At 45.2% G+C, this 26,789-nt stretch overlaps 1 protein-coding gene across 2 annotated transcripts in view; it reads right to left on the minus strand.

Annotated features, from left to right (window-relative positions):
* LOC125412531 (BEN domain-containing protein 5) overlaps positions 1 to 26,789 on the minus strand; it is a 1,187,626-nt gene that overhangs the window by 20,330 nt on the left and 1,140,507 nt on the right. For both annotated transcript variants that reach the window (XM_048453388.3, XM_048453389.3), the window contains exon 11: positions 25,101 to 25,263. In XM_048453388.3, the coding sequence (XP_048309345.2) occupies positions 25,101 to 25,263 (163 nt within the window). The remainder of the gene's footprint in view (positions 1 to 25,100; positions 25,264 to 26,789) is intronic.

Below are 26,789 nucleotides of genomic sequence, written 5' to 3' on the forward strand. Positions count from 1 at the left end.
GGGCACCTTATTGACCTATCATCCCAACCCCTAGATTAGTTTCCACTAAACAATTTAGTCAAAAAAACAATTGATGATCTTTCCATGCCAGGTGTTTTTCTAGTTGCCAAGACAAAACTTATACCAAAAATCTTTACTGTCATGGGGCTTGCTTTACAGTAGGAAAAACCAACAAAGGTGGATGATGGAAACTAGGGCAGTTAGAGGGAAAGCACGAGATTGTGGCATGAAAAGATCAACGAATATTGGAATTTCCTTGTACCCAGGACTTTTGGGGACATCCTAGCTTTGTATGAAGCAAAGCTGAAAGTGATCCTACTCACTCAGGATGGGTTTGAGGCTATGATTGGACTCCCAATATGTTTTCCCAGCATTTAAGACAGATCACTTTCTCTTTAGCTTTCTTTTTCTTGTGGTTCTCACTCTCTTTGGTCTGTTCTCACACTGCTGGCTTCTCTGTCTGCCTGACTGTCTCCCCCTGCCACTCCTGATCAATATTAACTAGGATAAATGTGATATTAGGATCTAAAACAAGCCTTTCCTTGTCCCTAGCTCTGTTTGGACAATAAGACAACAAGCCGGGTTAGGCCTCATGCTCTCCTTTATTCCTTGGCAACAGAAAAATCTTCGCTTCTGTCATTCAAGTTCCCTCTGCCTGGAAGGCTGTGCCAGGCTCTACCTCAGTGTGTCCAGCTAACTATAACTAACTCTTTATACCCAAGCTCCACTTTCAGGTCCTCAACAAGCCTTTCCTACCTCCTGGCACTTCTTGATATTCCTTCACAAGCTCCTCCCTCAAAGGATTATAACTTTATATTTACACACGCAGCTCAAATACCTTTCTATCATAGTAGACCATTAAGTTTCCTACCACAGAACCTGTGTCAGGGTATCTGGTACAGTATGTGTTCAATTAAATATCAGCCTTGGAAAACAATGAACATTGCTAAAAATGTGACTGGCATTTGGAAGGAGTTGGCCCTTTCCTCCTTGGATTGAGTTTATGTCTGGACTTCACAGAAACGGAGTTTACCTCCTGGTAGTGAATGGATAATATAATTTGAAAAGAAAGTTCTCTAGAGAATAGGGGTGGGTATGAAGGCCAACATTATAAAGATGAAGTGGCCTACCTCTTCCTTTTGTACTCCTAGTCTGTCAGAATGAGGGATTATGAAATGAAGTCAAAGAAGCCTTGAAAGCTACATCGAAAAAGCCAGAGACATGATTCTTTCTTGACTGCAGAAATAAAAACAGTTTTGAAAAGATGATGGTCTTTTCAAAATTCAACCTGGATCCAGTAGTCATGTTCCTTTGGCAATTAGAGAGCTATTGGTACACTGCGAATCCAACAAGCTCATCTTGAACCACAGGCTCTCGGAGCAATGCTCTACGGGTTTGCACAGAGCAGAGAGCCTGAGACCCATGCTTGGGAGCCACATGCACCCATGTCTCCTCTGCTCTTGTCCATCTCACTTCCCCATGAGACTTCCTTGAGTTCCTTGAAGGAAGAGCATACCTTTTCCCACGACTTGCTTCCTCACGGCCTAACACACCAAAAGTAAATGGATAAATAAAGAAACCTTGGACAAGTGACAAGCAATTCATCCCCTACTTCCCGACTTCCTTATGTGTAAGATGCCAATAACCTGGTACTAATGAGAGTTTCTGAAGACTGAATGGTATAATGAATGCAAAAGCACCCAGCATGGCGCTTAGCCAAAGCAGATGCTCAAAAGCCAATCACATGTTTTATTTTTTGTCTCTAACCATACCTCCTGACTTCAAATCCTCTTTGAACACAATCTTGATATTTTCTGGACTTACCCCAGTGGTCAGAGAATCACAAACTCTCTGTGCAAGAGGGTGCCCACAGTAGCATTTGCCTACTTGATTTTCCTGTTCTTAATCCTGCTTCTGCTCTTATATCTCCAAATTCACCTTCTATAGCTCATGAGGGGCTAACTCTTGGTGAGAATGGAGTCAATTCTGCCTTGGCCAATAGTGCATGCAGTGTTTGCCTGCCACAGATATTCGTAAAGTACAGCATATGGTCAATGACACTGAGTTCTGAGACTATAGCAAGAATCCCCTGTGCAATAGTTTGCATCCGAATGTCTTCTAAAGGAACCTGTGTTAAAGACTTGGCCTTAAGGTAGGTTTTGTGGGGTTTTTTTTGGAAATTGTACAACCTTTAAGAGATGCAGCCTGACCAGAGAGCCTTAGGTCATTAGTCATGCACAATCCAGCCCATTCTTTGTGCTTTCTGACCTTGAGGTAAATAAAATTGCTTCACAATGTATTCCTCACTATTGCCCCATGATTGCCATCCTTAAGCATCACCTTGGGCCCCCAAATAATGGATCCATCAGACTATGGACTGGAATCCTTAGAACTATGATCCTAAATAAGCCTTTTCTCTTTGTAGGTTTATTAGCAAAGCACACACACACACACACACACACACACACACACACACACACACACACACGTATATTCCCTTAATTCCAAGGCAATGGGATACCTGCCAGTAGCTACTTGGAGCCATATTGCATCTATGAGAGGAAAGCTTGTGGGAGGCTTAACATTTAGGATACAGCAGGGGCACTGAGGATAAAGAGCCAGACACCAAGTTCTTATGATAACATGAGCCCCTCCAAACAGTGCCTAAAACTCAGGATTCTTTGTACTTAAGAGTCTAAGAGCTGATTTGTTCCCCCTTTAGTCAGTTGAATTGGGTTTTGTTACATTTTGCCCCATTTTGGATAGCAGAAGATCTTAGTGTTTGTCTCTTCAAGCTCTGGAGTTTACAGGTCTGGAAGAGTTTTTGCAACATTACATAAATAGTTATTTTTTTTCCCCACACAGTCCCAGTAAGCCCCATTCTGAAACAGCACATTGCTTCAATCCATTTTATCTTTCCTGCTGGCCAGAACACGGGCAGGTTATTCTTTCATCCGGGAAGGGTCATATTGATTTTGGTCACAGAATACCAACTCTTTGTCCAACAGAGAGAATTTTCTAATTCAAGTCCTTGTCAGGAGCCAGTTTTGTTTTGCATTACAATGCTTTGGTCCCCCAAGTGGAACTGCTCATGGCCTTCTCTCTCCTTCCACACAGTGTAATCAGCAGCAATTAATTCTAATCACAAGGAGACAGCGAGAATGAGCAGAGCATTAATTGGACAGAAGTAATCAAAATCTCCCTTAGCTCACAGTTAATACCTGCATGCAGGGAAGCGTGAGGAGGCACAAGCATATGCTGTACACACACACACACACACACACACACACACACACACACTGACTGGCTGCAAATGCTGTGTTTTGTGTAAAGGAACGCTTACTCCAATGAGATAATAAAGAGGGGTAGAAGGTAAGTGTTGCAGTAGGAAAAATATCAAAGACTTTGGAATCACGAGGATCCTACCACTAGCCGGTAGTTTAAACCTAGCTCTCTTATTTATAAAACGAGGACATGTCGCCCTACTTCAAAGTAGCTTAGAATATTAAGTAGGATAATGCATAGAAAGCGCTTATTTTTGCAGCAGGACTCCTATAAGTGCTAGACTTCTTTCTTTCCATATTAAATCTCTTTTGTGGCTGGTGTAGAATGAAGGCCAAGGGTATCTGAAATTCAGATCCTTAAACGTTCTTGATCCAGCCTAGCCCAGCCAAATACCTGTCATTGTCCCTCAGCAACGACACACACACACACACACACAAACTTCCTCTCACTTTTTTTCCTGCAAGGTTTGTAAATTCTGAGAGGGTAGCTTGGAGCTCGGTATCCTGCTGTCTTCGTACTGCCTGACCCTTGGAAAACACTGAGTGACCATTCATTGAGCACCTGCTGGTGGAGCTCCTGTCTCTGCTCACATCCCTGTTCCACTTGCAGCTCTAGAACATCTGTCTTGGTGTCAGTTACAGTCATACTTTACATCCTCGAGCAGGATGCACTGTGGTGCACATCTGCAATCAGCACTTAGGAGGTACAGGGAGGAGAAATCAGGCATTCAAGGTCAATCTTGGGTATGGGGGAACTCTAAGCCAGTTTTGGTCTGCCTCAGAAAGCAAAAACAAAATCAAGACAAAGAAAACAAAAAAATAACAAAAGACTTAGGTTACAAGTTGTTGCTCCATACAGTCTTCTTAATTCGTCTGGAAGAACTCTCTGCCTACCCTGAGACTGTCCTCAATCCCAGCAGCTGCCGGTCTGTGGTATCATTAAAATCTCTTGTGATTCAGTCCCTTAAGTCCTGTCCAGACTCCCTTCCATGGTGATCTTCTGGTCTGGCCACTCTGTAGTGCTAGCCAACCTCCAGTGTTCCATCTTGTATAATATTTTCCTGAAATTCTATATCTGCTTAGATTCTTCCTTTTTTCTTCATTTCTGTCTTTTCTTCTTTTACAAAAGCAGGGGATGTATGAGGTTAGTCCTACCAGCCCTCCAGCCACCTGTAATCAATTTTACAGCGTCACATTAATTCTTATATGACACCTTTGGAACTGAAGGTCACACCATCTGACCTGTGATTTTTTTTTCTACTCTTTTTATTTGAAAATGTCCCATAAGTCACTGAACTTCTGCGATGCCTAATTTATATATCAACATGGTTGGGGCATAGAGCACCAGACATGGGTCAAACACTCCTCAGATGTGGATAAGATGAACATCTTTAGTCTGGGTGGTTTCAGCCAATCAACTGAACAGCTGCATAGAGCAACAAAAAGACTGTGAAATGGGGTACTCCTTCTGGCTGCCTGTTTAAATTGGGACATTGGTGCTCTTGGCTTTGGAACAAGAACTAAAGTATCTCTCCATGGGTGTCGTGTCTTCTGGTGTCTGGACTGGTGCTTGCACCACCATCCCTCCCTGTTCTTAGGCCTTTAGACAGAGATTATAGCTACTTGGTATCTCTCAAGACTCTACTTCTTGACTGTACATCTTGGAACTTTACAGCCTCCATAACTATACAAGTTAACTCCTTATCACATATAATCTGTATTACTTATATCAATGCATATGTATGTATAACAATAGAAAGCATACAGAAATAGATATAGATATATGCACATAAATAAATCTGCGTATCTATGTCTTCTGTTGACTGTGTTTCTTTATAGACTCCTGCCCAGTGCCACCAAATTGTAGGCTGTAGGCTTGGGCCTCCTGAGGATGCTCCTTTTGATAGGGAGATGTCAGGTCTCCTCCACCAACAATAAGCAGTCTTGGTTCTTTCTTCATTATGTCTTTCTCTCTGGGTAAAATATTTGAAAGTATAAGAAAAATATATTCAGGGAATCGTGCACGTGGAGCAGGCAGGATCCTTAGACATCTTGAGCTTTGCATTTCAGAGCACGGTGTAGTCCCATCCCTGATGTATTTGTGCAGTACCTTTTTCTTCCTTCTAGGCATGCTTCTCCTCTTGTGACTGAGAAATCAGACCCATCTGAGGACCAATCCCCTTTTAAGAGTCTTTGCAGACTCCTCAGCATCCTCCCAGAATTCTGTACGTATCTGATCCTCAGTGTTCATTTATTTTGAAATTTTTGGGGGGTGTTTTCGAGACAGGGTTTCTCTGTGTAATATTCTTGGCTCTCCTGGATCTTTTATAATTTAAGACCAATAAAGAGTCAGGCTGAAGAGGTGAACTTCCAAGTATCATTTTGGGATGATAAGGCATCCATAAAACATAACAACTCTGAGAGAGTTACAGCCATTGCAACTCTCAGCCAATATTTGCTTCAGAGAAAAATTGAAATGCAAAGAGGCGAAGTAACACTTGCTTAACACATCCGACTAAAATTGGTCTCGCTGTATTTGAACTCAGGTTTGACTTTCAAAAGCAGACCGGTTCTTGGCTGTTTACTCAGTAGCATGTCTTAAGTGCTGACTTTGGTCAGGTTGTCCAAATGGGACAATGGGATGCGAACACCCAGCCTTGCTGTCCAGGCTGTCCAGGGGGATGGCACATAATGGCAAAGCACAGCGCTCCCTTACGTTATTCAGTGTTGTGTTCTGTCGCCGAGTCAAAGGCTCTTTGGTCTCCCTGGATAATTTCACCACTACAAATCATGTAGCCAGCTTCCGGGTCGGTCTCTCCCCAAGAGCAGGCAAACTACTTCCTCAGAACAACCCCTTTGCCTGCCCCGAAATCTCTGGCTGTGCCCACTGTGGAATGGAAGCCAAGGCTGCTGCCAAGTTCATTAATAATTTTGGCTTTCTGGAGGAAGGAGTGGGATTGCTTTGCTCTTCAAATATCAAAACATCCAATTAACACAGCTAATTAGCATCACTAGCAGCAGTCAAAAGAATAGTAATTTAGATGCAGGATTTCAAAGGTTTCCTAGTTGTGGGCCAAGGCAACCCATCCCTTGCTAGTGACAAGAGTTCCTCACTTAGGCAGTTCTACACCAGCCATCAATTAACCACTGGGCAGAGACTGGCCTCACCCCTCAGTAATTTGTCTAATCAGGATAGGATAGAGAAGAAAAAAATGGAGACGGGCTCAGAAGGAAAGAGTAAGACAGGGGTGGATGGATAGAGAAAGGGAGACAGGAAGATATGAGAGAGGAAGGGGAGCTAAGGTGTGTGAGGGAGACCAGAATCTAGAGAGAATTAGCAAAAGAGAAACATAGGGCGATAGATACAGATAAAGAACACACAAACGCAGAACAAGCCAGAGGGAGACAAACAGAAAAGGTGAACTACAGATAATAACTCACATCAGATAGGCACTTAGGAAAAGAACTGCATCTCTTCAAACCCACAGAAAAGATGGCATGAAGATCTTCTGGTCATGGGTAACTGAGTCATCAGCTGTCAGTGTGATGCCTCGGGAGTGAACTGCACAGCTGGACTCAGCTGTGGGAGCTTACAGTCTGAGGAAGCTCTTCTGTTCCAGGGAGGTCAACGAGACACCAGGAAGACAAAACCAGAACTTGGCTCTCACCCCTTACACTGAAAGTGAGACTGTATCAGCCTTGATTTCTATTTTCAGGCAGTCAGCACCCCCACACACACACACACACCCTATCTGTGCACTGCCTCCTGTGGTACCAAGGCCAAGGCCAATGATCAAGTAGATCTATTGTCTCCCCTGAGAAGCACAATCGATGGCTCTCCTGAGTTCAGGTCAGACAGAACTGGCACTCATGTGCCTCTTCTAGCTTCCTTGTCACTTCTGCAGCGGCTCTGGTCTCTTCTTGCTGGTATCCATGCTTCATACTGTTGCCAAGACTGACTCCCTGGGAAGCATATCTAAAAGACATCTTTTCCCAATTTAAAGCTCTGAAATGATGCTGCACTCCTTGGATTGACTCTGAGCACATTCAATACAGTTCTCAGAGCCTCTTTCAAGGCTCTGGCTCCTCTGCCCTCCCCAGAGTAATCCCTAATCCTCCCACTTGATATTTCTGCTTCAGCCCTGCTAGATGACACAGGAGACTCTCTGTGCCTTAGCTGTCTTTTCCGCCAGGTCCCCTCCCACTCTTTGGTTCCTGAAATGCCTCCTGTATCTATAGGGATACAATAACAAATCATGTAGTTGATACTAAAACTTCAAACTCTAAATGCAGCCAACTAATCACTTCACCAGCCAAATTCATCTACAGGAGGGAGTCGGCCATGGGTTCTCAGTGGGTGCCTCCTCTATGGAGTTGATGAACATGGATTCATGGGAATCCATGTTCAGCATACGACATCTCCTTGTTTCCAGTTCCCTGTTCAGAAGTGTTTATGCAGTCTATGCGACTCCTTCCCTTTGGGCCATGCATGAGTGTTCATGGTGAGAAAGTAGCTGTAAAGAACACCAACATTTATAGTGACTAGGGCAATCCCATCATCCACCTGGCCCAGGCAAGATGTTACTAATCAGCATTTTAATGAAGGCTAATTACAACAGATGATGCCTCCTACCAGGTAGGGGGAGAGCCACAGATGGACACTGCATTAGTTACTTTTCTATTCTCTGGTAAAATACCATGAGCAAGGCCACTTGGAGAAGAAAGGGTTTACTTGGACGTATGGTTCAAAAGAGATAAGAGTTCATCATCCCAGGGAATCCTGGGAACAGGAAGAGCTGAGAGCTCACATCTTGAACAGCAAACAGGAAGCAGAGAGAGCAAGCTGGGAATGGCACATGGCTTTTGAAAGATCAGAGACTGACATGCTTTCTCCAGCAAACCCACATCAAAACTACCCAACAGGTCCAACAACTGGAGATCAAGTATTCACACACCAGAGACTGTGTGAAGGACATCTCATTTAAACCACCACAGACCCAAGGCATCCTTAACTTACAAGAGAGCTCACAAAACAGCTATACTGAAAGTGTGTGTTTAACTCTGGAGAGACTGGAACTGTAGGAGTCAATCCCCACAGAAGACTCCACTATCATTAAGTACTGACCTCTGTCCCACTACTGACATGAACGTGGTCAAAGTAAGAGGCCAATCTGAATTTCAAGTTTGCAGAAGTTGTGGCAAATGGTCATTGTCCCTTTGGAGGTCTCTCCTGCATGGCATCCAATCTTTATCAAGTGAGACCAAATCTCCCTGCTTCTGGTATTTCTGGTCAGACTTTCTAGGCTACAAAAACTAGAATTTGGTTTCGATGCTTTGCTTTTTCTTTTTTGTGTATGTATATGCATGTTCGTGTATTGGGATATAGGGGTGCATATGTATGGAGGCCTGAGGCCAACATAAGAAGATTTTCTCAGTCATTCTCCACCTTATGTGGAGTCTGGAGCTCACTGATTCAGCTAGACTGGCTGGCCAGCAAGTCCCAGGCATCCTCCTGCCTCTGCTTCCCCTCAGTGCTGGGTTTAGAGGTGGATACTATCACACCTAGTTTTTAAGTAGGTACTGGGAATTAAACTGGCAAGCACTTCACAGACTAAACCATCTCCTCGTACCTCACCCCGCCCCTTCATTTAAGAAATTTCTTTCTCTTCCGGACAGCCGAGTATTTGGGGATTATCCCCAATCCAAGCCCTCACTGAAGTTTGGTGTTTAAAAAGACAGGCTGTGGAATTTGGTAGCTTTCATGGGAATGCTGCCCCTGCCAGCAACACCAGCTGTATGGTTTGGGGAAAAATTCTTTCTTTCTAAACTTCAGTGTTTTGCCAACCAAATAAGAACAAGACTCCCTATTCCATCTTCTTTGTATCATTGTTTTGAGATTAAATAATGTGAAATATCTGAAAAAGTGTCTGCCACATGACAAATTACCCTTCCTTAACTCTGCAGCTTTACTTAGAGAAGATGAACGTTCTCAGTCACCGCTATTTGTTTCCTTTCTAATGGAAGGGATGAAGTATGGACTTCAAAATGCTCCTAAAACCATAGAAGGAGAAGCATTTACTAGTCTAGGCTAATCCAACTCAGGTTAGGTACATTACAAATTTATATATATGGAATATATATATTCCACACCTGACATTATAATAATCCCATGCTACTCCCTAGTTCAAGAACCTCCTCTGGTTCATTACCAACTAGAAACTCAAAATCAAAAGTGGCACTGTGACATTCAAATCTATTATCTGGTACCAAAACCTCCTTTGAATAGCCCTGTTGCTTCAAAAGGGCATGTTGCTTTTGCTTCCTCCACCACCACCACCCATTATGTAGTTATGGCTGACCTGGAACTCACTATGCAGACCAGACTGGCTTCAGACTATACAGAGGCCTCACAGAGGGCTAGTTTTTAAGACATGCACCATGATGCCCAGGCAAAGGCCAGTTTTTAACTTGTTCTTATTTAGATGATGCATACTCTAGAATGCTCTCCCCATTCACCTCCAGACTGTGTGTGCCTTCCCTGGACTAGGATAGAAGAAGCTGTTTGGCTCAGTTTTCAACCTCAACGTTTTAAAACTAGATACAATGGAGACTTTCATAGTTAGAGGTTAACCTGGGGGTATACTACCACTTGAAATCTCCTCTACTTGAAGGTCCAGAGTAAGTCCTTTTAGGAGCTTTGATGTGGTTGAAAGTTTAGACTTTGAAGCCAAAGACCTGTAGTCGAATTCTATATGATCGTGACGGGTAATGTGTCAATTTGAATGGACTGTGATACAGGGTCAAACATTATTCTGGATGTTTCTGTGAAGGTGTTTGGGGATGAGATTAACATGTAGATCCACGGGCATTGAGTACTGCATATTGTTTTCAATAGTGTGATGGGACCTTATGCAATCAGTTGAAGACATGAGGAGAAGTAAGGATTCATGTCTCCTAACAAGAGGCTCTTGGTTTGAACTTCAACATTGGTTCTTCCTTGGCCTCCAGAACCACACAGAGGAATATTCAAAAATAAGAATCTAATCTCTCTCTCTCTCTCTCTCTCTCTCTCTCTCTCTCTCTCTCTTTCCTTTCTTTCTCCCTCTATCCTATTGTTATAAAGAACTGTAGTGTATCCACTTGATGACTATGCACCTTTTCCAAATTAATAGGTTTCCATAACTCTTTGTTTCCAAAACCATGAAATGAAATGTCTGATCCCCCTTTCCATGATTACTGCGCTAGGTCATTGTGTTCCTGGGTTTTGTGCACACATCTGTTTGGGAAACCTTATTGGTATGCCCATTCTCTCCAGGGAGTGGTCTTCAATTACTCTGGCCCTCTTGACCCTATGACCCTCCTGTGGTCTCAGAGCAGTCTTATCCCACACTAGACCCCTGACTCTGTCCTTTCAGCATCTAAGCATACTGAATGACCATGGTAGGAGAGGTGGGGGATCGGTAGAGATGTCTAGTTGAGAGCCAGAGCTTGAGGCTACTGTGAAGGCATCAGCTATGACCCTGCAAAAGACTGGGTCCTCAATTTAAATGCATCCCGTTGCCTTTTGTCCTGACAAGGTAATAAAATATCCTCAGCTAGTATATTACAGATTCGAAGGTGACTTTCTACTTTCTGCTACCACCTAAGCAGGCAAGAAGAGTGATAATGAATTTTGGGCCCGAAAAAAAAACAGACCTTGTGAGGAGGTTGATAGGTCGGTGCACTGGCAAGTGCTCAGGGGGCAAACAGGGGTGGCCCCCACACAGTGCAAAGTCAGTGCTCTCCATCTTTCATGCCATAACCTTCAGAAAGAATAGCATTTGTTTCCCAGTGAAGGCAAAAGTGAGGAGAGCATTGGGCTCTGGCTGCTCCAGGCTGAAGGTTTTGTTTTGGTTTTTCTGTGCATTTTGTTCTAGAGCAGCAACACACTCATGCCCTTGGACTGGGGAGCTGCACAGCTTTCCCCCCTCAGTGTGGACTTGGGGGTGCTGAGGTTCCCATAGGCGCGCTCAACAGGAGGCTCAGCCTAGAGGTCTTGCTTGGCTCTCAAGCTTCCCTGGGTCTTGCAAGCACTGCATTTCCTCTCTGGAATCTGGTCTAGAATGACCATTTCATTCTTAGACTTTCTGCTCAAGGACTCTTCCTCTATGAAACCATCCCATCCCACTGCCAAGTTATGTCCCTTCTTCCTCATGCCCCTTCTGCCATAGGTGCCTCCAAAGGACTCTCTCCTGCATAGCTGTATTTGTGTGTCAGCTTCTCCAGACAGCACTCTGGCATGCAGGGGCCTCACCTGACCCATTTCCAGCGCCTCAGTCCCTACTGTCAGGCAAGTATGGAGGGATGCCTGGAAACTTCTTATTAAACAAACGTTGCCCATAATGAATTAGGAGCATCTGGACCTTTGGATGTCTGTGTGTTCACTGGCTTCTCATTCTGTCCCAACTCACCTATGAGTATGTTTTGACACTGAAGCCACATTTCCGGGGCCACAGAGGACCTAGGACACCCTCATCAGGACCTTAGGACTTGACCCGTCACTTATACTTGGTTGCACCTTGAACTTGGGATACATCTGGGATAAGGATGTTAGAACCATCATACTTTAACTTCCCCCTAGCGAAGCAGTCCTGTTCACCATTGATCCCCGGTGTCCAGCACAGAGCTGCCTACAGAGTGGCATCTGTTTTACATTCCTCACATCAACACCTTCACTAATGGAAAACGAAAGCCTGAAGAAGAAATTTTGTTACTGAGTCATACCCTATCTGGCTTCTCCAACCTCCAGGAACCTACTGATTTTTTCCCCTTGGGGCAATGCTTTCTGATACAATGCTAATATGTCGTAAGTCTTTATTACTTGTCCCAAATTTGTTTTAGCTCATTGAGAGCATGGATGAATTATTATTTCTTTAAAGACATAGAGACAAAGGGCAGTGTGATGTGGCAGCAAGACAATGACCTTGGGCTAACCCACTGATGAACATGGTGATCAGCCTCCTCCATCACCAGCCAATTGGAACCATGAGGCTGATCTCTCTGGGATGCAGCAAAGATCCATGCTAATATTCACCATCATCTTGGGATTCAAGGATGCGTTTGTTTTCAGGTGGTACTTCCCAGCTGGCCTCCCGGACCAGCCACCATCTCTGGAAGCTGTCTGCCTTTATGGCGATGCCTCATCCAGGTTCTCTGCTGGGCCAGCACCTTAGTATTCACAGTGCCATCCTGCTCGCGGCAGAACAGCCACTGACCATAAACTCTGACATTTTGAAGATTAAAGTGTTTTGGATTAGTCATGCACAGGGAAAAATCATCATTCCTTCTTGTCCCATTCTGCAATCTAAAAATGACTTGTAGCGGAGCCCAGGAACTTCTGCAGAATTCAAGGGCTTCTCCTCAAATAGCTCTTTCAGGTGAAAAGCATGACTGAGTGAAAGACTCCCAGTTACTTAGGAAATAAAACAAACAAGGGGGCACAGTACTCTGGAAGCAGAGGTCTGTTCAGCGAGAGCTGGGAAGTCTCCTGACTCCCCCAGAACCGTGGGTGCTCCAGGGCTAGGGAAGCTTAGAACCAGGAAGGCCCCGTCTCTCGGTACTGTCTAGGGGAGCACGGGAGACAGAGCAGGTACTGTAGGGTCAGAGCTTCTGGCTTCTGCACGGGTTGTGTGACATGTGTGCCCCCACTCTCCCACTGCACCAAGTAAATGATGACAATGAGTTGATGCTTCCTCGCCTGAAAGGAAGAAGGGGCTACTTCAAATGACGGCCTCCAGAGCTAAGTACAGGCACTGGCTGTGGAGACGAAACAACTTTCCGGACACCCTCCCCATGCTGTGAATGCTGTCCATTCCCACAATCCCAGGGACCACCTCTTGCACATTTTTTTTGGTTTTTTTGTTTGTTTGTTTGTTTGTTTTGTTTTGTTTTTACTATAATGCTTTGCCAAAGTCAAGAGAGCTTGGGAATCATAGTCTGCCCTCAGTGGAGAGCAGGTCCAGACAATAGTCAGCTTTTGTATGGGAAAACTCAAGAGAAGAAGCCCTTTTGCTTTAAAACTGACTGTCTGTGGTAGTGTCGGTAAGCCTCCATCCAGGCAACCAGATGGCCTCTCAGCATATCTCTGGCCTGCTGGGAGCCCCAGTGTGTGATCACACAGAATCGTGCAGCATCGAACAGCTATGAGCCCTGGCTAGGAATCAGTCAGGGTGTGAAGTACTTATATCAACTCATTTCCTCTCACAGAGACCCTGAGAGGTTCATACTATCGTCTCTCTTCAGGAGCCTGGAGTCCAGAGAGGTCAAAGTAAGTTGCCCAAAGACACAGAGGCTTAGAAATGAAATGAGATTCACGCCATCCACAGCTGGAATCCACAGTTTACACACTACACTGGTGTAAATTCCCGGCCCTGCAACACTGGCTGTACATAGGTTGAAATATTCTGAGTCTTTGAGGACAGCTAGAAGGATGCTGTCTAGACACGCCTGCATTACTCTGGTGTCCAGCTAGACCACAGACAACTCTGTGCTTAGGCCATGTTTTAGGATTGTGCCCTTGGTTCTTGAGAGGAGACACTATGAAAAATAGCCCTATGATCTATAGGCTGCCATCTGCTGAAAAAATGTTCATAAGGCTGGAGATCAGAGGCCACTCTCCAGGGGCTCCCAACATGAATCTCTTGGATGAACGTCTTCTTGGGCGTTTGGTGCTAGGAAATGCCTACAGTGGTTTATGGCACTATGTGCCTTCATTGCAATTTACCACAAATCACAAACAAATTAGCAAATCTGTTCAAGTCACTGGCCTGTAGATACACTGACCAGGGTGTCTCTTGGGACACAACTCATTTCTCACAGAAAACTTCCTTGCAAGATACACTATGAGCAGACTCCCTGACTTCAGACACCCCGGCTGTCCCTCCTCAACTCAAAGTCCCTTATCAGACACTTAGACAAGGGAACAGAGGAGAGGGAGAGGCTGTAGAGTATGGAATTGAGTTCCTATAAGGTGAAGGTCAAGTTCCCTGTTTCCTGAAAGGCTCAAGAAATGGTATTTGAATCTGATTCTAAATTGTACCCTAGAAAGGAAAGAAAATAGAGGGAGAGGGAGGCATGGGGCCAGGGGTAGGGGGGTGCGGGGGCAGGGGGGGTTGAAAGGAGGAAAGGAGCAGCAAAGACCTGCCAGTGGATGAGGCTGAGAGGGAGAGGAACAAGAGAAGGGACTGTTGAGTCTCTCTGGGAGTTAGAGTTGGAACCACTCTCTGGGACACAGTATTTCATTGACCCCCTCAGTCAGGTACACAGTCAGGGCATTAAGAAAGGTGCCTAAAGTCATCTCAGTGGAGAATACTGAGTTTAAATGCCAATATGAGTGTCAAACACTTTGACCCACTAACTACAAGATATGGAGCAAAAGGCACAAGAGAGAAAGAATTGAAGCTCCGGGAAGCGGGGAAGGGGTCTGAGTGGGGGTGAAGACAAGGGAGTGGACAAGGTAAGAGAGGGATGAGGAGAGCCACAGGTGAGAGTACATGAGAGAGACCAATGGGTGAGAAGACAAAGGAAAAGGAGAAGTGGAGAGGAGAACCAGGAAAGAGTGAAGGCAGATGAGGAAATGGTCATGCAGGATGCAGGAGAAGTCAGGGAATGCGCTCCTCCTCCTTCTAGACTCCCAAAGGCAGCTGGGGGCTGCGGGTGTGATACGCAGAACTCATGCCTCCGCCTAGACAAAGGAAGGGGCAGTCTTAGGTCTTCTGCTGGGAAAGAACTGGCTCTCCCTGGCAGCCATGCACCCTGGGGGCAGGAGGGGGCGCCTCAACCTCAGGCAACTACAAGGAAGCCGCTGCAAGTGTCTCCAGGTGTCTCTCTGTGAAGAAGGAGGCTGCAGAGGGAAGGAGCCAGGCCAGAAGTGAGAAGGCAGAGCCTACTAGCTCTGTGGGTCACCAGCCCTGTGGCTAGCGCTTCTACTCATGGCACCAGATCTTTGTGGGCACGAGTTGGAAACTGAAATTATTTAGGTCCTTCCTGGCTGCCAGTATGCCACCCAGAACCACCTCTGGGACTCTTTGTCCCTGTCCTTATCTCTTCCAGATCTGCTTTCTGTTCTAAAAGGTTGCATGCCCACCCCTTCTCCTTACACGGCCCACCCTTTGTGAATGTCCTTTCAGGCTCACTTCTCACCTACACACCCGATCTGTGCAGACTCATAGACGAGATACACTGGAGAGCCTAGGGAACTGAAGCACAAAGATGGAGCAGCGGCGATCTGTGACCACATGACATAACAGAACTCACATCAATCTCTAGTTACAGAATTCTACCGTGCAAATCGGGGTCTCTCAACTCTCATCCCTCGTTTCCTCAATTCCAGACTAGGGAGGTAGTGGTTTTCACATGTGTGTACCTGAGACCAAAGGTGAAGTCTTGGTCACTCTGAGTTCTGGCCTCAGCCAAGCTCCACCACTGGCTCAATTTTGGCATTGATCACTAATGACTTTGTCCTTGTAAAAGAACTTACTTTATTTTTTAAACTGTGTTCATGAGAACACTCCAAATTCACCGTTAAGAAGATGTTATTCAAAATCAGAAGAACCCCCTAAGAATCCAAGAAACCTACAGTACAAGCATATTGCCTCTATTCTGAGGGCCCAGAAATGCATAACTTGGATTTCATCTAAAGAGTAAAATTAGTGATACCATTCACAAAGTGCCTTCTAAGGTCACGGTAACTGAACAGGCACCAGAGAATGTTTCTCACTGTTTGCATCTACTCAAGACAGCCCTGTGAGATAAGTATCAGAGTGGGCATTGTGGAGGTGAGCAGATAGGAAATCAGTACAATCAAGTCACTTGCCCGCAGTTATACAACCGGTAAATAGCAGAACCAAGATTTGTATGCAGATCAGCCCAGCTGCAAAGGCCAGGCTCTTCCTTACCCTGTTACTGAACATACCATCTGAGCGCTACTGTTCTGCTACAAGCTTCTTGACTTTACAGCCAGCCTCTTCAAAGACTGTGTTCTAGTGGGGAGGGGGCAGTCGGAGAACTTAGCATCAGGAGAAAGAAGCCCTGTTAGCCGGAGGTAAATCTGTGTAGAGTGAGAGCCTTGAGTTCCTTCCTGTTTCCTTCCAGCCAGGGCTCCTGTCTTTGGAGCCGCATCAACAAGCCAATCACGGCCATAGCCCCAGCTAAAGGCCCTTGTCTCAGACAGAGCTGGCAGCTGCCTCCTCTTATTGGCAGCACATTTATCATCTTGAGGAAAATATTGACGGAAAGAAACACTAGCGAGGCAATGTGTCTCCGCTGGGTGTGCAGCCCGGAGTGAGGCTTGGGATGTCAATTCTGGGCTTGTTCTGTGGAGAATGGCTGGAGCTCCCAGAGTCTGACAAATTCCCAAGAACCACCTAGTAGATGTTCAACACATGTGAGGTAGATCCACATTCAACTTTTTGAATGATGTCTGGTCGATGAGGCTCTTTGTTCAAATCGTTCATGGTGTAGTTAGGATCCCAGGATGGAAGTAGTTTGTTTAAAACCATATAGCACATTAGGTACCTAAGTCTTCCCCCAAATTTCTATCTACTTTCCTGGGTTGACTTTTCTCTTTGTCAAAGGGTGAAAATTCTTCAGTACTATGTATTGTACTATGTATTGTACTTACTATGTAAGTAGAACCTCAAGTGTTCCTCTGGCTCACCGATTCAACAGTGACTTTTTAAGCAGTTATGATTTGACACTTTGGTTGTACCCGTTGTCTTTGGGCTGGTCAAAGCTAAGCTCAAAAGTGCAATTGGTTGAAACTGAGCTCAGGTAAAGCCTCAGCTTTGAGAGCTCTCCCCACATTTGTGCAACAAGAAGGTGGGAAGATGAGCATTGGTATAAATAGAGGTACAAGTGAGTGCAGACAGCAGGTTCAGGTGAACACAGATGTGCAAGTGAGCCGAGTGCAGACAGCAGGTTCAGGTGTACACAGATGTGCAAGTGAGCCAAGTGCAGACATCATGTTTAGGTATACACAGATGTACAAGTGAGTCGAGTGCAGACAGCAGGTTCAGGTGTACACAGATGTACAAGTGAGCCGAGTACAGCCAGCAGGTTCAGGTGTACACAGGTGTGCAAGTGAGTCGAGTGCAGACAGCAGGTTCAGGTGTACACAGGTGTGCAAGTGAGCCGAGAGCAGACAGCAAGGTCAGGTGACTTAGGAGTCAGACAGAGTGCCTCCTGACTGCCAGCTCACTGCTGCAACCCTGAAACAATATGGTCTCTTCATCATTAATGTGGTTTCCATGGAGCCTTGCAGAGCCATGAGTGAAGGCTGACAGTTATCACTATAAGGTAACTTTACAACTTTGTAATTTGTAGCTCTCTGCTGACAGTAATATTAACAGCATTTCGAATTATGGCTGTAAACTTGACAACAGCAGATAAAACCCTTAGAAACCTCAGTTTGGGGGATGGAGGAGGCTTGGAGAAAGAAGGAAATGGCACTTTGGTTTTCTAGCCAGACAGGCATTCAGGAGCCAGGGCATGCTTTGGCATGAATGTGGGTGTCAATTGTCCTAAGGCAGGGTGGCTCAAGGCAAGGCAGTAAGCTGGTGGCAGTCGGCAGAGCTAGGTCTGGGTCATCAAGAATGACAGATAGGTCAGTGTCAGGGGCAGTTGCTACAAAGACGGGTTTCTGGAGATAGAAGAACAGTAAGAGTGGTGTGAGGTCTCTGGGGTTCAGAAGAACAGTATCTGTCCTCCACAAAGCCATGGGAGGGAAGGGAGGAAGGCAAGATGGCTTTCCAGCAGATGCTTGAGCAGGACCTGTCAGGATCTAAAGTTCCACTCCAACCCTGAGTATATGGGTGGCCCTGGAATGTCATTTTATTTTATTTTTTGAAGCTTCACGTCCTCTACTTCTATCTCAAAAACCCAAACCAAATGATTATCTCCATCTACACATTCATCTGTCCATGTCTACTTCGCTGCCTTTTGATTTGGAAATAAGCTTGAAGATCTATCATCTCATCTAATCTAAAGAGGTGGGAAAGCTGGGACACAGAGCACTGTTGGCCTCCCCACACCCGCATGGTGAGGTTCAGCAGAGTCACAGCCCGCTCCAGTGCAGGGTCCTTTTCAGAAGGCATGAGTTCAATTGTGAAACTAGGATGTTTCCATCACTAATGCTCTATTATTCATTCAACTAGTAAGCATTCACATTTAAAGCTCAAATCCTGGTTTATATCTTTAAGGAGGATTAAAAAGAATGACCAGATTTCAGTAAGGTTTAGTATTCTACTCTCCAAACCCTCTAACTGAGGGTTTTTCTCCTTCTCCTTCCTCTTCTCCGTTGTTGTCGTATTATTACTATTATTATTTCTTCTTCTTTCTTCTTCTTATGAACCTTAGCAAAGCTATGACCCTGAGTATGACAAATAAGAAACTGGAAAGTTCTGAGATGTCTGACTTATCTGAGAGAAATACCAACAAGCATGTCAGGCATGACATCTTCCTATTCTTCATCCACTCAAAGAGTAAAATTTTCCCAGCAAGTATGAAAACGCAGGCAGCATGCCCGACCCTCTTGGGCGCATACAGCAGCACTCCCAACAGGCCTGGGAGCACAGAGCAGCACTCAGAACAGTTCAGATCACAGACCTTACCACCTCCTTAGAGAATCACGTGATCTAACGGACAAAGGGCAGGGCCTTCCTCTACTTAGTTCATTCATTCAGTTGCATTCACTGAGGGATACTTGGGAGAAGACACCAACTAGAGAGGTCAAGTGACCTAGTCACTGTCTCGCAGCAAAAGGCCACAATAGAACTGATATCCCGACTCCCAGTTTGGCATTCTTTCCACCAACTCATGAAGTAGACAGTGACATCCACTTCCAGAAAACCACTTTCTTTATTGTGATTCCAGGATGCCTGGCACCCACTATGAACCTGTCCCAAGTTGAGGTCTTTTTTCAAAGCCTCAAGACCTTAGAACCATCTGTCTACTAAAAGTCTCCATTTGTATGTCACATGAGCTCTTTATGTCTAATGCCTCACCGACAGAGCTCAACCACACCCCCTCAGCATCTTTTCCCAGCAGTCCACATTTAAGTGATTGGCAGACCCTTCTCTCTAGCAAGTTCTTCAAACTGACATCTAGGGTACCATCCTTGACGTTTTCCTGTACCCCACATATGAACAATCATCAACACACTCAGCCCTACCCTTATCTACTGGAACATGAAACTCACCTAGGTCTGGTTTCAGGTGGACTATGGGGCATGAGACCACCATGCAGGATTTTTAAGAGAAAGCCTGAAACAATTTTGCAGCCCTGAATTCACTTTCATATGAGAGGAGCACCTAAGAGATGCCTCAGCCCCCACTGAGGAGACCAGTCAGGTCATCTGGGGCTGAGGAACTCCTGAGCAACTCTTTAGCATTCAGCACTAGAAAGTAGGGGTGTCTATGGGGTTCATGTGAGATTGTCCATGCCCTCCCTAGGCACCAGAGGCTCATTCTGTCTCTTTCTAGCTCTCCCTTTTCCTGCTCAACCTGGGAAGTGTGAACAGGGGTCACCATGATCAACCCCAGAGGGTGGGGAGGGTGTTCTTTGAACAGGCTCGATGTTTTGGATCAGATCAGACACACTAATTGCTCAATGGAGAATGCTTTGTGACTAGAATTAATTGGAACTTCTTAATTTCCTGAGAATGACTGGGCGCTCTCTGGTCCTGCCAGAGCTCCTCATATCTATGGATCTGGTATCTATATCCTTCTATTTACAAAGCCAGTGGAAACAAACACTAGAATTGTTTTGTAATTGTTAGTGCTGCATATTCATTGTTCCTTCTTTCACAGGTCTTTCTCCTGTGCTTATCGATCACTGCTTGTTTCTGGCCCAGCCCCAGCTACCCTGGGATGCTTGGACAGAGCATCCTTTCCCTGGCATCTGGGCTCTCTCCTGTACTTCTCCCTCTGCCAGGAAGGTAGCTCCACCTCTTCTTTCCCAGTCTGCATGCATCCACCCTGGAGGACTGAGCCCTGGTTTTTCTTCTAGGAAGCTCTTCCTTCTCCCCTGCCTCCCCCCAACCCCCCGCTCAGCCCCAAGACCAGCAGATCTTTCCTCTGCCAGGGCATTTATCCTCCACGATGCTGCCATCTCTTCCCCTGGTTCTCTCTCCTTCCTGAAGATGGGGATTGTGCTTCATTCCTCTGTCTCTTCCCGGTGTCTACTGAGTTTTGTTGGACGGATGAGTAAATAAATGAGAACTTCCAAGTCTGTTGAACAGTGCATGGGGGACAGTGAGGTCTGAACTGAGATCAGTTGGCTGACAGGATTGTGCTATCTCCCCTTGGCTAGCTCTACCTTTCTTCAGAGCCAGCAGTACCCAATTCCAGTACGGCCACAGCTACAGGACACCAGTCTGCTCAGGACTCAGGCTTGCTCGCTCACTGTTCCCAATGTTTTCCTCATCTATTATTGTAAAGAGCTGTTTCCTCTCGGCTTGAAACCAGACCATAAACAAAGGCCGGAGAAGTGCTGGGGTTGCTTTATGATTCTATTTTATCCTTCTCTCTCTCTTTACATTGTTTGAACAGAGCATATTTATTAGTCGTCATGCCAATAAAATGTAAATAGGATTTAGTGAAGAATGGCCCAAAGTGTCAGGAATCTATCACTTCACAACAGCAACAACACAGCAAATGACCGGAAGGAAAGGCAAGAGAATAACATCTAACATCACTAAGCATGTGGCACGGTGACTCATCTGGTCCTGACAACATAGCCCTCCCCATGTAACCCTGACAACCCTAAGAAGTAAGCCATTGCTATTCTCACTTCATGGACGAAGAACTGGTCTGGAGATCTGGAGTGATTCTATAACTGGGTTCCAACAGAACTCTGACCTGAAACTCTGACACCAGACCTGTATTCTTGCTACAACATGGACAGGGCAGAGTGCCAAAGACCACTAGCCATGGTGAAGACCTTTGAAAATGTATAGAACTATTTTCCTTTGTATCATCATAACCAGATAAACATTATACCTCCTAGTTTCAGGTTAAGAAACCGAGGCCCAGTGATGTTATACCACCTGCTCCAAGTGGCCCACCTACTGTGTGACTAAGGCAAGATTCAAACCCTGCTGTCTGTTCTGGGCATAGCACTTGGTTCTTTGTGGCTGTTTCTGAGTCAGTAGCAGGAGAGGACAGCCAGAAAGTTCTCAGTTGCTTTGCAAAGAAAAAGTCACCTCCCAGAACCTGGAGGACGCGCTGAAGGGCACTGTCTGGGATGAAGCCTGTGCTGTCGTCAGAATCAGGTCTCCTGATTCCGAGTCTGGAGGACACTTCCTCCCAGACCACATTGCCATTCCCATCAGACCATGTAATTTCTTTTTCTGATTGGGACGCAGAGCCAACAGCCAACAAAGATCACAATCTGTCTGCCTGCTCTTCCTCTGTTATGAGATGAGTCTAAAAGAAAAAATGTATATCAAAGAGGAACCAGGTGAAATCAACACTGAATGGCTTGTGCTTCCCCGGTCAGTTCCAGGCTCAACTTCTCCCCTCACTGCCGAGAAGGGGTGACTCCAGGAGCTGGAAGCTGGTGCAGTCTCTCCAATTCCCACCGACTCCTTCCAGTCTCTAGTTCCTGCGATCACTAAAGCAATTCCTGCATCTGCTCAGTCCCGTATTTAAATATCCTGTGGCCATCACCTAGTATTAGCCTGAAGCAGTTCTCACATGGATTGTCCTGACAACCTCCTACCACATGTCGCTGCCTTCAGTGCAGCCAGGGTGACTTCCCACTATTTACAAAGCATCTGTTGCTCTTCATTACTTATTCCTTAAGTTCAAATTCCTTTCAGCCTGCGAAGTTAGACTTCTCTCCTGTATCTGAAGGCCTTTGCCTAAACCAGACCAGCCAAGCTCTTGTTAGATATACATACTTTTCCTCTTCGCCTCTCTGTGAGCAGAGTTCTCCCTCCAGGAACACCCTCCAGCCCCACTGAACCAACTCCTGCCTGATATTAAGGCAGAGTGAAGATGATCCTTCCATGAGAAAGACTTCTCCGACTCTCAAGACCATTTTGAATTCTCCCATATTCTCCTGTAAATACATTTTTAGTTCCTGCCAACTGTATCTATGTATCTAGAATTTGACCAGGCCTTCAGTCTGAGCTCTTTGCATGCACACATGCACACATGAACACACAAGCACACACACACATACACTTGAACACACACATACACTTTTACATTTACACATCCACACTCTCACTCACATGTACACATTCATATACACACATACACTCATACTTATATGTACACACACTTATATATACTCACACCCACATTCACATACACACACCATTATCATCAGGGGTAGTACTGGCTTTTGAAGGAGGTTCTTGTAGAGTATGTTTGGAATTTGCTTTGTGGCCCAGACTAACCTCAAATGCATGATCCTCCTATCTTTGTCTCCCAAGCACTGAGATTATAGGTATGCTCTATCATGCTGAGTTTTAAATATAAGTGCCACTTAACCTTCCAGAATTCCTCTATTTCTAAGCTCATCATACATATTACAACCATTTCTTCCTTCTTCTATCTCCCCAAGAAGAAGGAAAGTCCTAGAGTATTCTTTTTTGTTTTTCCTTCCTTCCTTCCTTCCTTCCTTCCTTCCTTCCTTCCTTTCTTTCTTTCTTTCTTTCTTTCTTTCTTTCTCTTTTTTAGTATTTTACCCCAGGTGCTGTGTATTAATCCTGGAATACACTAATATGTATTTATTTTTGGTGAAGAAGAATTGGGTGTTAGGGACAGAAACTTTGAGCTAAAGAAGGGTGTTTTACTAAAAATAAAATTTCTGTCAGCAAACCATGCCAGAAGCTCAGAGAAAGGTGGGAGAACCCATGAAATTGGACGTCAGAAATCAATGACAAGCCAACTACAGTATCCTCCAGAGAGACCTGTGTGTCACTGTGAAGTGGGTCTGCTAGCCCCTTTAGTCCATAAGCTCACACTTCTAACAATTCCTACCAGCTCCCTTGCCACAATACCGAAGGAGAACAAAGTACGTGTGGTGTGAAATTGCCCTTCACATGTGCTAAGGAGTCGGAGGATCACACCATCTAATGTTTTGGCAGCAAAGAGAAGGTATCAAGGGGCAGGGTGGCATTTAAGAGATGACCAGGCTTTGGGAAGCAATGGTTCCTCTGTCTCATAGCAGAGACTATTTCACTGACCTTACTGAGTCAGGAGACATTATATCGCATTTTTAGAGGCTAGTGTCAGTCTTGGAGACTGTAGGAAGAACACAGTTCTTACCAGGATCTCTCTGAGGTTCTAGGGTGTCTGAAACATCAATCTGCCTGCCACCTGGCCTACTCCTTGTTATCCCTTCCATCTGAAGCTATGACCCTGGTCTCTCAAGTTCCCAGAGAAGTAACTGGGGCCCACTAAAGTTTCAGTAGGCTGGGTCCTAAGTCACGACACTAACATAAGAGGCTTCCCCACACAGCTTATAATAGGATCTACATGCCTGTCCACCAAGAGTTACAGAAGGCTAATGCAAGCACCTTGATTTGGGGATAGGATGGTTTGCACACAGAGTGAAGGGGTCTTCTGTATCTATGGGTTCTGCATCTGAAGATTCACCTAGCTACAGATAGAAAATAGTTTTAAAAACTGAGTCTGTGCTGACCATGTATAGACAATTCTCTTGTCATTACTCCTAAACAACACAGTATAACAATGATTTACACTCATTTACAGTGAATTGGATATTATGTTATCTAGAGATGATTTAAAATAGGCATTGAGGCTAGGCATGGTGGTCCAGCATTGAATTTCAGCATTTGGGAGGCAGAGGCAGGCGAATCTCTGTAAGTTCTAGGCCAGCCATGTCTACATAGTTGAAGACAGCCAGAACTACACAGAGACCTTGTCTCAAAAAACCAATACATGTATACGTTGAAGTATACAGGAGAATATGTGTGGGATACATGCAAATACTACAATACAATACATAAGGGACTAGAATATTAGAAGACATCACAATCCATAGGGGTCTGGAACCATTTTGGCACATGTATAGAATCTATCCTATTGTTACACTCAACTATAACTCTTCTCGGAGAAAACTACAAGTTAGAAGTGAGAACTGAATCAATTTAAGACTCAAAAGATAAGCATTAACAGGTTCTATCAGAATCTGTTATAGATCCAATAAGGTGAGTTTGAAATAAGATAAAATTCATGAGTACATTTTCTTTAAAAAAGAAATCAAACAAGATAAAAAGTAACCCCAAGTTTTCACCATGATGAACTTAAGAGAAATGTTGGGGAAACTAGGAGGAAAAGTACTTCCTCAAAGGCAGAGAAATGGGATGGGTAGGGCAGGGAAGATGGGGGGTGTTAGAAGAAGAGAGAAAAAGGAGTGGGAAGGTGAAAAAGAAGAGGGGAGAAGGGGTAGTAAGTAGGGAGGGAAAGGCATGTGACTGGCAGGGAGTTACAGGGTAGAGGAGTGGGGAAGAGAAAAAGAAAGTATGAACAGGGAAGGAGAAAGTGGGGAGGGGCAAAGAGAAAGACAAGACCAGAAGAAACAGTGAGAAGGCCACAGGTCCAGGGGCCTAAGAAAGACTTGGAGCCTGGAAGAAGCCATGGAGAAGATGTCTGTGTTTCATATGAAGGTCAGAGACATCTCCAATAGAACCTGCCACGCTCATTCGCACCAAACTCCTGACCTGCCCAGTAAATCTTTCCAAATATGATGTTCCCAGATAGATGAAGGCCAGTCTAGGGATAGTGGGGGACCTGGAAAGGATACAGGCTTCTTCAGTGTAGGGCACAGCGGCTGTAGTACCCCCAATGATGTAGCTGTAGAAGGAAACCTCTAGGGTGTAGCAGTATGACGTGTGATCCAGGAGTCCACCGAGGAAGCGACGGCCAGTTCCTGCTTTCACAGCATCCCGGTTGAAGGATGTGCTGGTCTGTAAACAAGAAAGTCAGGAAGAGGGAGATTCAGACTGGGATGGCCCAAGCCAGCTGTTAGATACCGAGCAAGTCTTCCACCTGCAGCTCTCAGTTTCATCATCTGCTTCCGCATCTCGGTTATTATTAGTCTGACTTTTCAGTCCACAAATGCAATTGAATGGAAGCATCCAGCAGGGTTCTCGGGGCACAGCTACCTGTAGGAATCCGAGTGGGGCTGGTGAAGGAGTGAAAAGGAGACATGAGGCAAGGAGAAACTATAGTGTGATTATAACCATAAAGGGATGGGAAACTTGATGATACTGTTCCTTGGGTTGTCTTGTGCTTTAGCTTCAAAGGAGCCCATTTAAGAAAGCATTCATATTTCATCTTTCCATAGATGAGGAATCTGAGTCAGATGTACAAGCAAGTAAAATGGTACAGATGTGAAGTCAGGACTAAGGGGCAGCCATCCCTGGGTTCTTCATCTCACTAGAGAGAACCGAACTCATGTCCAACATGAACTAGGGTGATTATACAAGTTCCTCTCGTACGATGTTGGCAGCACCCGTCAGGGTAAGCAAAGAGAGGGGGGTAATGAGGCCAGACTTAGGTCTATTCAGAAACGTAGGGTTTGCTGTTCCCCTGTTGACCAGCTGTCAGTTTGCCCTCTTGGTACCTCAGCTTGTCTGTGCAGTAGAGGTGAAGGAAACTATGAAGAAAGTCACAGACTCTCCAGGGCAAAGGCCTTGGAATCTATGTGGTAAAATGAAATTCTTTCATTCTGAAGTTAATTCTTGAGAGCCAGAGAAGTGACAGGAATGGGACCAAGACAGATGACCTTGATGACAGCCCAGAGCTCCCAAGGAAGCTGAGACACAGAAACATCACCAGGGCCAGAAACATGGCCTAGATGATGTCTGGTTTGTAGGTCCAGGGACCCTCATTCATGTGAAAACCTCTGAGACCTATAGTATACCTTCCAATGAACAGGAGGCTGCAGAGACCACACAGGTTCCTATAGAAACAAACGGCTGTTTTTGTCCCATGGCTGCAAATACACAGATCCCCATTTGATTCTTCCCCCTAAACTCTAAGTGTCTTGACAGTAGATTCTCCACTTTTCTGCTCCGTAGGTTTCTCTTGGATATAATAAAAAAGGACTGTGCTAAACAACTTTCAATTCCTATTTTGGTCTGCCATCCAAAGCTTCTGGAATTCAACGTCCATCTTCCCACACAGAGAGTTTTATCATCCTCACTAATGTCCAGCCTGAAGCAATGAGCAGGTGAGTTTGCAGCTCATCAACTTCAAAAATTGCTGTGACCTCTGCGGGCTTCTTACTGACTGGCCGCATGGCAGTAACAAGGCCCAAAGATTTAGTATCGAAACAAAGGAAAAAAGAGCAAAAACATCCCCGTGTCTCAGTGGTGCACGCTGATGCCCCTCCTCATCTTTTCTCCCTGCTCTTTTCTGATGTTGCTTTGTACTACAAAATTTCTAACTGCCCCCTCCTGGCCCATCCCACCCACCTTGCCTATCTCTG

Source organism: Myodes glareolus, chromosome 3, assembly GCF_982192425.1.
Source record: "Myodes glareolus chromosome 3, mMyoGla1.1, whole genome shotgun sequence".
NCBI lineage: Eukaryota > Metazoa > Chordata > Mammalia > Rodentia > Cricetidae > Myodes > Myodes glareolus.